Here is a 15,109-nt window from a genome sequence, read left to right on the forward strand (position 1 = left end):
TCTGGAACTCACTGCCTGAAAGGGTGGTAAAGGCAGGAACCCTCACAACATTCAAGAAGCATTTAGATGAGCACCTGATTCGCCATAGCATACAAGGCTACGGACCAAGTGCTGGAAAATGGGATTAGAATAGACAGGGCTTGATGGCCGGCGCAGACACAATGGGCTGAAGGGCCTCTTTCTGTGCTGTATAACTCTACGACTCTATGACCCTATGACACGTTGGACATGGAGATATTTCCTAGATAAAGGCCTCACAATTTATGAGCACCTAGAGCAGATTTTCCTCTGCTCTACGCCTGGGGAATCCATGTTCCAAAGGTGCAGGAAGATGGAAAATGGGATGGAGACCTGTTACACCAGGTCTCTACTTTCCTCTCCTCTCCCAAGGCTTCTGATGTGGCAGTGTTCCTATCCCAGCTTCCTGAATTTACAATCCTTCCCCACCTCAGCAGAGGGACACCTGGAGAATGGTCTGCGGTTGTCCCAGGGTGGCTGAAGATTATCTAAGTAAATTAATTCTTTGTACGTCAGCCGAAGTCAGAATGATTCACAGCACTCAGGGGTTTCTGGCTGTTCTCCAGCAGTAGCCAGGAAACCCCGATCTCGATGGCATGCAACTGCAGTCCCATTTCTTCCCTGAAATACAAGCCAATGGCCCAACCAGAGGTGCGAGCCTTTGTATGGAGTCTGCCAAAGCCATGCAATGACTCCACCCAGGTGGCACTTAAAGCTCACTGTATTTGTCAAAAACCCACAGAGGAGAGTCTCCTCTAAATGTCACACTTATATTTTCCCACATCAGAGGAGAATAATTCTGTGGTCAAGTGCCATCACTGATAAGTACTTTGCTGTAGAGCACCTCCCTGTTTATTTTTTTAAACTTTGAGTTTTGAAATATACTTCACAGGAAGGAGAGGCAATATAAACTAAAGGGTACAATCCTAAAGGGGATGCATGAACAGAGAGCTGGGGGTATATGTGCAAAATCATTGAAAGTGGCAGGACAGGTTGAGAAAGCGGTTAATAAAGCATACGAAATAAATACAGGTATAGAGTACAAAAGCAAGGAAGGTATGATGAACCTTTATAAAACACTGGTTCGGCCTCAACTGGAGTATTGCATCCAATTCTGGGCACCGCACTATAGGAAGGATGTGAAGGCCTTAGAGAGGGTGCAGAAAAGATTTACGAGAATGGTTCCAGGGATGAGGGACTTCAGTTATGTGGATAGACTAGAGAAGCTGGGGTTGTTCTCCTTAAAATAGAGAAGGTTGAGAGGAGATTTGATAAAGGTGTTCAAAATCATGATGGGTCTAGACAGAGAGAAACTGTTCCCATTGGCGGAGAACCAGAGGACACAAATTTAAGGTGATTGGCAAAAGAACCAAAGGTGACATGAGGAAAAGCTTTTTTACGCAGCGAGTGGTTATGATCTGGGATGCACTGCCTGAAAGGGCGGTGGAGGCAGATTCAATTGTGGCTTTCAAAAGGGAATTGAATAAGTACCTGAAGGAACAAATATTGCAGAGCTACAGGGAAAGGGCAGGGGAGTGGGACTAGCTGAAGTGCTCTTGCAGAGAGCCGGTATGGGCTCGCAGGACAGAATGGCCTCCTTCTGTGCTGTAACCATTCTATGATTCTAGGATTCTTTAGTGAAACTTTGCAAGTGACTACTCACTGGAACTCCAAGTGAAGCACTTTGTGCAGAAGTAATGTAGAGCAAAAGGTACCTACTGAACATGAAAGTAAAAACCACAGATATCCAGTTAGTAGTCTCTAAAGAAATCATTCATATTGACCGTCCCCAAGACTTCAGGCTGGAGACAATCCAGAGGCATCCTATTACCTTCGTCACTCCAGCATATAACATCAACAGCTTGCATTTATATAGCGCCTTTAACGTAGTAAAACGTCTCAAGCCGCTTCACAGCAGCGTTATCAAACAAAATTTGACACCGAGCCATATAAGGAGATATTAGGACATGTAGAGGTAGGTTTTAAGGCGGGTCTTAAAGGAGGAGAGAGAGGCAGAGGTTTACAGAGGGAATTCCAGAGCTTAGGGCCTTGGCAGCTGAGGGCACTGTAATGTATGTACCTTTAAGGGGAGAACTACTTTTTACAGCTCCTGTATACTGTAGTACCGGCAGTGACCACACCTGTATATAAACCCTGAGTAGGGATCTGTACAGATAGTTCTAGAGTAACCCTCATTCAGTAAACACCTGTTGATCGTTCCCTGCCGTCTCTTGTCTAATTATTGAAGGACACAACATCAAGATACACGGATCTAACATTGGCGACGAGCAGATTCAAACCTACCTGCAACTCTGCATCACCTCCCAGGGATTCGCTCCTGGAGAACAGTGGAAGAAGGCCGAGTCCAGAAGCACGGGCGTCGACCACGGGAAACCCCCCAGTCATCCAGCGGAGATTTGAGCATCGCAGGGGAGGCTGCCGAGAGCCAGGCTTGGCTTTCCGGTCACGGTGGTCCAGCAAAACGGGCTGGCAACAGGTACTGCGCAGACCCTTCCCGGACAGCGGCGGCTAAAGCCGACCGACGGCACAGAAAAAGGCCGAGCAGCGTTGACGGGGGAGAGAGAGAGGGTAGAGCACACAGGGCGCAGCCGGTGTTCAGGACCGAGCGGTGTCAACGAGAGAGAGCAGAGCGCAGCCGGTGTTCAAGGGCCGAGCAGCGTCAACGGGAGAGAGAGGCGCGCAGGAAAACGCGTAGAGCGCAGCCGGTGTTCAAGGGCCGAGCAGCGTCAATGGGGGAGAGAGGCGCGCAGGAAAACGCGCAGAGCGCAGCCGGTGTTCAAGGGCCGAGCAGCGTCAGCGGGTAAGAAAGGAAAGCGCGGGAGACGCCACTTTGAGCCGCAGCGGGGAAGACGGGAGAGCGCGGGAGACGCCATATTCAGCCAGTCTAACCACACCCAGGGATGCCGAAAAGTGGCAGTGTCACTGCGTTCGACAATGAAGTCGAAGATTGGACGACATATGTCGAACGCATAGAAGTGTACTGCAAGGCGAATGAAGTGCCAGATGACAGGAAAGCGCTGGTATTGTTGAATTCAATGGGTGCAAAAACGTATGGCTTACTGCAAAATCTAGTAACCCCAGAGAAGCCAGTGGAAAAGGATTTTGAAAACATAGTGTCAATCCTACAGGACCACTTAGACCCCACACCACTGCTGATAGTGAAAAGGTTTAAGTTTCACAAAAGGAACGAGCATAAAGATGAAAGTAATGCAGAGTATTTAACGGAACTGCGCAAGCTTTCGAAACACTGCCAGTTTGGAATGGGACTAGCAGATACATTAAGGTACAAGTTTGTGTGTGGGCTTCAAAGTGAAGGAGCCCAGAAATGGCTTCTATCAGAAAAGGATCTTACGCTGGACAAGGCTTTCAGCATTACAGTATCACACGAAGCAGCAGCATGGGGCGCGGCAGAGATACAACGAAGACCGCAAGAATATGGCACAAATGAAATGTCATACGGAACAGTGAAGTGCTATCGCTGCGGCAGAACAACACACGACCATAATGATTGCTGGTTCAAGGACAAAGTGTGCAGACAGTGTGGAAAAGTAGGACACATAGCAAGAGTCTGCAGGTCGGGAAAGGAAACCAGCAGCAAGAAATCTCCACAGGAGAAGTACAAGAAGGTACATAAGGTGACGGAGAGTAGTTCAGATGAACAGAAAAGTGATACAGACTCCAGAAGCAAGGAGCTGGGTTGTCTGAAACTACATAATGTGATCAAAACGGAGGATCACCAAACTATCTGGGTCACGCTCAAGATAGTGGGAGTCCAAGTGAAAATGGAATTGGACACAGGATAAGCCCTAACAGTCATAAACCGAAGGGACTACAAGCGGCTATTCTCACACATACCCTTGAGAGATACAAAGATTGTCTTGAAGACGTACACGGGGCAAAAAGTCTACCCCAAAGGAAAAATAAGGGTGAACGTTATATATAACGGCAAGGAAACACCAAAAATGGACCTATATGTATTGCCAGATGGAGGACCACCACTACTAGGACGTGAATGGATCTGGAAGATACAGCTAGATTGGCATTCCATACAAGCGCTGACTGTAGATGCCAAAAAGGATGACGTCACAGCTGGACGACTGTCAAAAATGCTAACTGACGCACAAGAAATGTTCCAGCACGGACTCGGAACACTAAAAGGCATAACAGCGACGATCAAAATAGAGGAAAATGCAAGCCCAAAGTTTTTTAAGGCCAGACCGGTACCTTATGCGATCCGCCCAGCCGTCGAAGCAGAGCTGGAAGGTTTGGAACATTCAGGAGTACTGTCCAAAGTGGACTGAAGCGAGTGGGCTACACCCATCGTTCCTGTAATGAAGAGGTCGTTGAGTAATACGCCAGGGGAACCAAAGAAGGTTCGCATCTGTGGGGACTTTAAGGTGACAGTGAACCCAGTCCTTCACACTGTACAATATTGGCTTCTGCGGATTGAAGATATTTTCGCCTCGCTATCTGGAGGGAAACGCTTCACTAAGATTGATCTGGCCCAGGCGTACCTGCAAATGGAGGTAGAAGAAGCCTCGAAACAGTACCTCACGATCAACACTCATAAAGGTCTCTACCAATACAACCGGCTGGTGTTCGGGGTAGCATCAGCTCCGGCTATTTGGCAAAGGGCAATGGATCAAGTCCTGTAAGGGATTCCAGGGACCCAGTGTTATTTGGATGATATCCTGGTCACGGGCGAAAATTACAGTGATCACCTCGCCAACCTGGAGCAGGTGCTCACTTGATTGAAGGAATATGGGCTCCGAGCTAATCGCCACAAATGCGAGTTTTTCCAGAAGCAGATCTCGTATTGTGACCACGTTATTGATAAAGAGGGGTTGCATAAGTCCCCTGAAAAGATTGAGGCAGTAGTCAAGGCTCCAACACCGGAATTTTGTCACAACTGAGGTCGTTCCTCGGGCTGGTGAACTACTACCATAAGTTCTTGACGAATTTGTCTACAGTACTACACCCACTGAAGACCCTACTGCAAACGGGGGTACCATGGAAGTGGAGTGACGAATGTAAACGAGCTTTCCAGAAGAGCAAAGCATTGATCACATCAAAAGAGGTGTTGGCTCATTTCAACCCAGCACTACCAATTCGGTTGGCGTGTGATGCATCACCCTATGGCATTGGAGCGGTGCTGTCGCACAAATTCTCGGACGGCTCGGAGAGGCCAGTAGCCTTTGCGTCTCGGTCACTAACCTCAGCCGAGCGTAACTACGCCCAGATTGACAGGGAGGCCCTCAGCCTAGTGTGGGGAGTGAAAAAGTTCAATCACTATCTGCACGGGCAGAAGTTCACCTTGCTGACTGACCGCCAACCACTTGTCTCCATCTTTAATCCAAAGAAGGGCGTTCCGGTGATGACTGCGCAACGGCTACAAAGATGGTCCCTTTTTCTAGGGGCGCACCAATATGAAATCGAGTATAAGGGCACGAAACAGCATGGAAACGCTGATGGGCTATCACGCCTGACACTGCCTACTGCGGAGGAAGCACCAGCAGTGGATCCTGTCGAAATATTTCATTCAACTATAATTGAATGCTTGCCAGTAACTAACGCTGGTATAGAGAAGGAGACCCGAAATGACCTGACACTGTCTCGGGTATATGATTTGACGGTGAAGGGATGGCCAGCACATGGCGACTCACTGTTGCCAGCATTCTCATCCAGAAGAGAACAGCTGTCAGTATGCCAGGGGACAGTGATGTGTGGATCCCGAGTGGTAATTCCACCCAAGTTAAGGGAGAGAGTGCTCAATGAGCTTCACGAAGGCCATCTGGGAGGGGTGAAAATGAAAAGCCTTGCTAGGGCTTATGTGTGGTGGCCGGGGATCGATCAACAAATCGAGGACCTAACCAAGAGCTGCTCAGGATGCCAGAAGGTCCAAAATGCACCACCACATGCCCCTCTACACCCATGGGAGTGGCCCTCCTCTCCATGGCAACGGGTGCATATTGATTTTGCTGGTCCATTCATGGACTCAATGTTCTTAATAGCAGTTGATGTGCACTCGAAATGGCCTGAGGTGATCAAAATGTCCTCCACCACCACGGAGAAAACTATTGCAGTCCTACGGACCATTTTTGCCAGGAACGGCTTGCCAGAGCAGATTTGCTCTGATAACGGACCACAGTTTGTGTCCGAAGAGTTTTGAAGATTTATGAAAAGGAATGGGGTAAGGCATTACACATCCGCCCCGTATCATCCAGCCACAAATGGATTGGCTGAGAGGTTTGTACAAACCTTTAAAAAAGCAGTAAAGGCCATGTGCGATGACGACATTCCACTGCAGCATAAGGTGGACAATTTCCTGTTAGCCTACAGAAATGTGACACATGCAGTCACCAACCAGGCCCCGGCCATGATGTTCTTTAACCGAAGGCTGAGATCTCGTCTGGATTTGCTCAGACCAAATGTACGAAGAGATGTTGAGAATAAGCAATTCCAGCACATCAATGAGAAGCCGACAAGGAGCTTCAATGTAGGGCAACCAGTCTTGGCCCGCGACTACCGAACAGAGAAATGGCAACCAGGAACGATATGCACACGGCAGGGGCCACTAATGTACACAGTGGATGTTGGGGAGAACATTGTGAGGCGACATGTTGACCAGATCCTAGAGTCACAGGAACGAGTCAACCCCATGTCTCGCCCATACGTACCTGGTGATGAACCCGACGTACAGGTAGCATCTACCCCAGAAACAGTAGCATCGGAAGCGGATGAACCAACCGACGACAGGGGGCCAGAATCGCCTCCGCACCAAGAGCAAGACACTCGGGAAAGGCGCTATCCAGAAAGGATCAGGAAGCCTCCCCAAAGACTGAATTTATAAATAGACTATTTTCAGTTAATGTTGCATGTTAAAAGTGTTAATTGTAATTAGTTTGATATTTAATTGTTAAATGAGTGTTATGGTACTGTTAATCTAAAAGGGGAGGAATTGTAATGTATGTACCTTTAAGGGGAGAACTACTTTTTACAGCTCCTGTATACTGTAGTACCGGCAGTGACCACACCTGTATATAAACCCTGAGTAGGGATCTGTACAGTTAGTTCTAGAGTAACCCTCATTCAGTAAACACCTGTTGATCGTTCCCTGCAGTCTCTTGTCTAATTATTGAAGGACACAACATCAAGATACACGGATCTAACAGGCACGGCCACCAATGGTGGAGCGATTAAAATCAGGGATGTGCCAGAGGCCAGAATTGGAGAGATCTCGGAGGGTTGTAGGGCTGGAGGAGGCTAGAGAGATAGGGAGAGACGAGGTCCTGTATAGCAGTGAACAACTGCAGATGTGGATAACTTTTTTAATTAATACTCAGAAAATAAGACCTGCTATATGCTCTATGTGCACTGAATCCTTTGTTTATGAAGTTGTTTCTGCTTTCCCTTACACAATAATTTCAGGCTTTAGTGATCAATGGGAATAGTCCTGTCTCTGTAAGGGAGACAAATCACATTAGTTAGTTGTTAATGCAGCCTGCAGAACAGAAACATTTTGGTGGACTATTAAATTTGTTGCTTAGATTGCCTGACTGACTATAAATGGACAGAATGAAATACTACCCTGTTATAGGAAGGAGCCATTGGCATTTTCAAAACTGGAAGAAGTATTTCAGTAATCAAAAGTTAAGGAGTTGAAGTCTTGAAAAACCCACCACAAAAGCACTTAAAGTCGCGCCGGCCATTCTGGGAAACAGCAGCCAATATTCATGCAGCTGGTATCACCCACTATCCAGATGGATGAATCATGGGACACCTGCAACATAAAGAACCAGGACCTCATCACTGACCCAAAAGCAGAGATCCCTGGCTTCGAGCTCCCTCGAAGACCGTGGACAGCGTTCAACCCAATCTGCACAGGGCCTGGACGATGCGGCCTCCTGCTCCACAAGTGGAAGGTGAGGGACGACCCGAAGTGCGACTGTGGCCATGAGTCCCAGACCATGGAACACATCACATCAGCCTGCCCACTGAGACCTGTTGTGGGAGGCACCTCATTTCTCCACTCGGTGAGGCCATCGAATGGATAGCCAAACTTGACATTCCATTATAAGCTTTTCCCGTCATACGAAAGTAGTAAGTAGTACCATAGTTTAAAAAATCCTGCAGATTTCAAATCTATTCTAAAATGCCATATAAAAATTCTGTAGGATTATTACATAGGATCACCTTTAGGATAATTTCTGTTTTTATACAATCCACTTACACCAAAACATTGTCGTGATTAACAAATTATGTGACATATAACTATGTGTGGCTGTTCCACAGATTTTGGCAAGTCACCAGCCTTTGTTTCTGTGGCTGACATAAAATTCAGCATCGCATAAGTTTTGAAATCTCCAGCAGAATGCAATGTCCTTTATATTTCACTCTCTGCAGTTACCTCGTCAACAACATGACCTGTTAGGTTCCAGCTCTGGTTAATTTTACTGGTATATATGGAATCCTGAAATTAAAACTTTGCAATTTAGAAAAAAGAATGTGTATACAATTTCCACCACATGACAACACTACAATTAGAGAATCATACAGCACAGAAGGAGGACATTCGGCCCATCACATCTGTGCCGGCAACTGCCTTCCTCTTTTCCATACCAGTTCAAACATGTCGCAGTGATGATGTTTCTGTAATTCCCCAACCCTCCATTCTTACCTTATTAACACCATCAGCCATGGCCTGCAAGGTCAACTCACGAGGTCCATCTACAGTTTTACCATCATCAGTTGGCCCCCAGCTCGCACTGTAGATGTCTATAATCTGAGGCATGTGACTGATGGAAGAAGCTTCTATTATGTCAGTCATGAATGGCTGGTCCAGCATACGAATGCCTGTGAGATATTAAGAGGTCATGTGAAAGACAGCTTCGATTCATTTCTTAATGTATTAGTTAGAGTTGAATGGAAATAAAGCAGTTTTAATTTAATATGGATATGTGGCTGATTTAAAAAAAAATCATATCTAGCAATAGAAAGGAAAATTGGAAACGTGTCCCACCCCTCCTCCGTTTCTTCCTGAGTTGATGATATATTTATATTAACAGTAAGTCATGGCAGCTGGAGATCTATGTTTTTTTAAATACATACTTGGCATGAATCAACTGAGCGGCCTGTGGGTGGCGCTGTCCAGGGAGAGTATCAATACTCGGGCACGGGCCCAGCTTGCGCAGGACATTCTTAACAGGAATTAGTGAAGGACACAACTAGACCTCCATGTTATAAAACAGTTGATTAAAGCTTTGTTTAATGCTTAGACCAAGTGCCTAGTAGTTTTCTTACGTCAATACTCATTGCAGAATATTTAATGGAGAGGGTGCTAGGAGTGTGGCCATGCTCAGTGGGTGCAGCCCATCGCTGATCACCGAACGACTGTCAGTGTGTGAATTAAATTGTGTATGAAGGGCGGGTCGATTTTCTGTGTAACCTGTATTATGAGGACAGAAGCAACTGTGTGAATCATAATTCAGGGGGAAAGCGGGTTGGGGTGGGGGGGCGCTCAGATGCAGGCTGGGAGAACGAGTTTCCAGCAAGCCCTGCCGACTTTAACAGCAAGGCCTGGTTTGCATCTGAAGCCTCTGTTTCCCACCCACATCCAGCCAGGTGGAGAAGCCTGCGGCACTAGGCCGCACAGAGGAGGGAGGGAGCAATCAGGTGAGGGCCGGTGTCGGTCTCTGGAAGACTGGGGCGAGGGGAGGCAACAGAGACAATCGCGGCCGTTGAGCGACCCGTCAGGGAGGCTGGCAAGCGATCGGGGTCTCTGGAAGACCGGGAGTGGGGTGGGAGAGGATCGCAGCCTCGCAGGCATTGAGGGACCGGGTGGGGGGGGAGAGGCAGGCAAGCAATCGGGGCCATCAAGGAACAGGGGGGAAGCAACAGATTGGGGCCAGCCACCGGAGGATCGTAGCCAGCCTCAGGATCAATGGTTGGGGGGGTGAGGACGGAGGTCCGAGAAGGCGATTGGAGGCCTCGTGGGAGGGTCTCCGATCGCGGAGGGTGGGCTAGGCAGGGACCCTGGATCTAGGAGGTAAGTGTAAAGGCACTTACCTCCTGGATGCAGAGTCCCCACCTTGCTGTAACTGTCTGGTTTTACGAAGTGTGTAAAATCCGACCAGATGCAGTTAAAAAAAAAGGAGGTTTAAGAAAAGTTTTTGAGCCTCATTATAATATTTAAATTGATGTCCTGCCTCATGGGAGCGGATTGACTGCCTGCCTCCGTCCCGCCGCCGTTAAAACCAGAAGTGAGCGGGGTTAAGATCGGAAATCTGATTTTTAACTATTTAACAACCTCCAGTCCCAAACCCACCCTTATTTTAGGTTAAAACTCCCCCCTTTGTATTTGGAAGGGAAGACAAATATTTTTGGGGATTGCATATTTTTATTGCAATTAGATGTAGATTTGAAGGAATAAGACTTTGTTGGTATTTTGTTTACTGGCTTTATTTTATAGCGAGCTAGTAGAATGAATGAAAATAGGGATGAGATTTTCAGAATCTAACGTGGGATGAATGCATTTCTCTTACAAACAATGGCCTTTGATACTGTGTCAGAAAATTCTAGTTTACTCTTGTTGTTGTAAGTCTACCCGTCCATTCCTCTATCTGGATCTTTTTATGAAAATAAGGGCACACAAAATTGACAAAGTTATCTCGTATCTGCACACCTAACATTTGTGGTATTGTTAAAGGACATACATCTGTAAACTACCGGATGAAATATTTGTCCAACCAACAGATGCTACCGAATAAGACAGAAAATATTGAGGGAAAAAAAAATAGAATGCCAAGGGAATGCAGTGCATTGTGGTATCTATTGATTGGTGGGAATGGTTTGCCACTTCGAGCATGGTACGTGGCAATTTAATGTCAGGCAATATCTCAGTGTTGCAACAAAACAATTACTATCCCAATGTACCCAGCACTCAAAATCAGTCTTAAATTATGAAAATTATGTAACGTGTGCAGTTTTTACAAGCTCTTTCTCTTGTACATTACAGCTACGCCTCTGCTATAGGCATCAAAACAACACTATACTATTCAATTATGTCACATACCTAGAGATCATAGCAGGAATCAAATCTCACAGCAACCCAGGAGGCCTGAGTGGGTGAAGTGTTCAACCACAGCAATAACATGCATGCCATTTTTAAAAATTTCATTTATGGGATGTGGGCATCGCTGGCAACGCCAGCATTTATTGCCCATCCCTAATTGCCCTTGAGAAGGTGGTGGTGAGCCGCCTTCTTGAACCGCTGCAGTCCGTGTGGTGAAGGTACTCCCACAGTGCTGTTAGGTAGGGAGTTCCAGGATTTTGACCCAGCGACGATGAAGGATCGGCGATATACTTCTAAGTCAGGATGGTGTGTGACTTGGAGGGGAACTTGGAGGTGGTGGTGTTCCCATGTGCCTGCTGCCCTTGTCCTTCTAGGTGGAAGAGATCACGGGTTTGGGAGGTGCTGCCGAAGAAGCCTTGGCGAGTTGCTGCAGTGCATCTTGTAGATGGTACACACTGCAGCCACGGTACACCGGTGGTGGAGGGAGTGAATGTTTAAGGTGGTGGATGGGGTGCCAATCAAGCAGGCTTCTTTGTCCTGGATGGTGTCGAGCTTCTTGAGTGTTGTTGGAGATGCACTCATCCAGGTAAGTGGAGAGTATTTCATCACACTCCTTACTTGTGCCTTGTAGATGGTGGAAAGGCTTTGGGGAGTCAGGAGGTGAGACACTCGCCACAGAATACCCAGCCTCTCACCTGCTCTTGTTGCCACAGTATTTATGTGGCTGGTCCAGTTGAGTTTCTGGTCAATGGTGACCCCCAGGATGTTGATGGTGGGGGATTCGACGATGGTAATGCCGTTTGAATGTCAAGGGGCGGTGGTTAAACTCTCGCTTGTTGGAGATAGTCATTACCTGCCACTTGCTACAAGCCTGAATGTCGTCCAGGTCTTGTTTCATGCGGGCATGGACTACATCATGTGCTTCAGCATAACGTTTGCAGATTATTATTGAATACTGAAGACTCGTTGCATTGCAAATGAATTTTCATTTACATTTTAGTTCAAAGAACCATCAAATCATAGACAAATGCTATTCATTTAAAATAAAAATCAACAGCAAAATGAAATTCAATTACTATAATATTGACAACAACGCGCATTTATTTGGCGACTTCAGTGTAGAAAAACATCCCAAGGGGCTTCACTGAGGTGTAATCAGACAAAATTAATTAACATTCAAGGGTAAAAATTTGTCTCGGGTGGTGGCCCGTTATACACAGCACCTAATATTCAGTTCCATTGTAGTCAATGGAATTAAATATCAGGCACTACGTATAACGGACAGCCCATTCAATACCACCGTTTTGTGCCACTGCTTAAGATTAATTTTTACCCCTCAATCTTTAAGGAATGATTTTTTTTCTAAAAAATAAAGTTATTTTACTCTTGATTACTTAATTTTGCTTTGTATTCATACAATAAAATGTGCAGTTTTATGACTCCTTTGTTTTATTCCTCTTGCTTTAAAGATATGCCATACCTGCCACTCTTGAGGTGTAAGCCACCCCTACACCACATATGTTGTTGTTGGCAGCAGCAGATACTTCACCAGCACATCGAGTTCCGTGGCTGCAGAAGAAGTTTCAATAATCATTAGCCAAAAATTATCACTCTTCAATTATTCTTTTCTAACTATAATACCATTGTTTTACAAACAATTTAAGCTGCGATTTTAACTCCAGGTGGATTCCCCGCTCAGGCCTGAGTTAAAATTACAGTCGGGTCTCAATGATGTCATCGGGCCGCAACATGCATATGTAAAGAAGGACCCTGTTGGCTCCGGGCATGTGTCCTCGCTGCCTGCTCCGGAGAGCAGGTTAAAATTGCAGATGTTACGATCATGGCGGCTTTTGGACAGGTAAGAGCCAGGGCAATTTTAACTGCCCACCCGCCAGGTTTCTGCTAAGCGAGTTTGTTTTTTCAGGAAACTTTATTCTTTTAAAACTTCAACAATTTTCTTCTTTTAAGTAAGTCATACGTGAAATGTTTGGACAGATTCCTTATTCGGCACCATACTCTAAATCTCCCTCATGGTTCCATTTTCATATTTTTTGCGAATAATGGGTTAAATGTCCATATTTTGTGGAAAATAACAAACTACAAACAAGGCAACATTGCATTTTGCTTCTATTTTATTCATTAAATCTGAAAACATTGCCACCCAATCAAGAAACATGTGTAATAATGACACGGTGTTACTTAGCAAGGATTTTAAATGAGGAAATGGAAGAAACAAAATGATCAGTCTCGCTGTGCACAGCGTGGAAATATAGACTTAACAAAAATATCTCAAATACCAAGTTACTACAATACTTAGGGAGTTCCAAATCTAACTGTGTGCCATGATATATCGGCTACTGTGAAAAATTGTAATTAAGGCTGTGGATGTCTTAATTATTACTACGGAAATGTACAGCCCATTGTAGCAGATTGTTAATACAGCAACAACTGTGCCCAAGAGTAGAACAATAAATACAGATTATGCTCATCTTGAGCAGTCCCTGACTGCAAATAAACTGTTGAATATTACCAATAGATCAGTCCTTTACTAAATGTCTCATAATGTTCTTCCTTGTGTTGGTATATCATGTGTATACATATTATCTAGCTGTTTGCCAGCAGCCATCTCCTTGAATTATCAACATTTTTGCAAATAGTGCCACTGGACAGTTAGTTAGTAGCACCAATGCAATGTACAACTAGTCCAATGATGCTCTGATCACATCTTTTGATGATAATTAAAACATCGAGTGGCTTAGCTGCGCTTTTTTCACAAAACTGGACGTATACCGTGGAGAAAGTTACTTACAAGGACAACCGCAATGAATATTGAAAATGATTCTCTTGAAATACTGAAGGCCCAGAATTTACTCAGACCTGCTCCTGGGGAGATCCTGTTTAGATGCAGAAATGTCGTTTTCACCGCACTTCCGGCAAAGCTACGGCAGTGGAGTGGGAGCAGCTCCGAGGAAATTCTGGGCCATGCATATTACAGTACATAGAATGTACAGCACATAAATAGGCCATTCGGCCCAACTGGTCTATGCTGCCATTTATGCTCTACATGAGCTTCCACCCACCCCTCTTCATCTAACCCTATCAGCATATCCTTCTATTCCGTTCTCCCTCATGTGTTTACCTAGCTTCCCTTGAAAATGCATCTATGCTATTCGCCTCAGCTACTCTTCGTGGTAGCGAGTTCCACATTCTAACCACTCTTTGGGTAAAGACATTTCTCATGAATTCCCTATTGGATTTATTAGTGACTAACTTATATTTATGGCCCCTAGTTTTGGTCTCCCCCCACAAGTGGAAACATCTTCTCTACCTCTACCATATCGAACCCTTTCATAATCTTAAAGACCTCGAACAGGTCTTCCCTCTGCCTTCTCTTTTCTAGAGAAAAGAGCCCCAGCTTGTTCAATCTATCCTGATAAGAACATAAGAAATCAGAAACAGGAGTAGGCCATTCCACCCCTCGAACCTGCGCTATCATTCAATAAAATCATGGCTGATCTTCTACCTGAAGTCTGCTTTCCCGCACTATTCTCAGATCCCTTGATTCCCTAAGTATCCAAAAATCTATCGATCTCAGCCTTGAATATACTCAAGAACTGAGCATCCAAGGCCTCTGGGGTAGAGAAATCCAAAGATTCATGACACTCTGAGTGAAGAAATTTCTCCTCATCTCAGTCCTAAATGGCCGACCCCTTATCCTGAGACTATGACCCTTAGTTCTAGACTCTCTAGCCAGGGGAAGCAGACTTGATAGGTATAATCTTTCAGTTCTGGTATCATTTATTGTTAGAAATTTTAACATTAGATGAGAATTTTGACAAGTATATAATGTGTGCAGCTTTTACAAGCTCTTTCTCTTGTATATTACATCTACGCCTCTGCTGCAGGCATCAAAACGATACTATACTATTCAATTCTGTCAGTGTTTTAAAAAGTATTTTAAATATCATTATTTATTTTTTGAAGTGCAAGGGTAAATAT

General features: G+C 45.4%; 1 protein-coding gene across 1 annotated transcript in view; it reads right to left on the reverse strand.

The window, feature by feature from the left end:
- pcsk2 (proprotein convertase subtilisin/kexin type 2) overlaps positions 1-15,109 on the reverse strand; it is a 153,955-nt gene that overhangs the window by 38,947 nt on the left and 99,899 nt on the right. The window contains exons 7-8 of the mRNA XM_085981639.1: positions 12,591-12,679; positions 8,717-8,892 (exon numbers count right to left, since the gene is read on the reverse strand). Coding sequence (XP_085837765.1) covers positions 8,717-8,892; positions 12,591-12,679 — 265 coding nt within the window. The remainder of the gene's footprint in view (positions 1-8,716; positions 8,893-12,590; positions 12,680-15,109) is intronic.

The sequence above is a fragment of the Somniosus microcephalus genome, chromosome 3 (genome assembly GCF_052327205.1).
Source record: "Somniosus microcephalus isolate GS21.2 chromosome 3, FLI_Smic_1.0, whole genome shotgun sequence".
Taxonomy (NCBI): domain Eukaryota; kingdom Metazoa; phylum Chordata; class Chondrichthyes; order Squaliformes; family Somniosidae; genus Somniosus; species Somniosus microcephalus.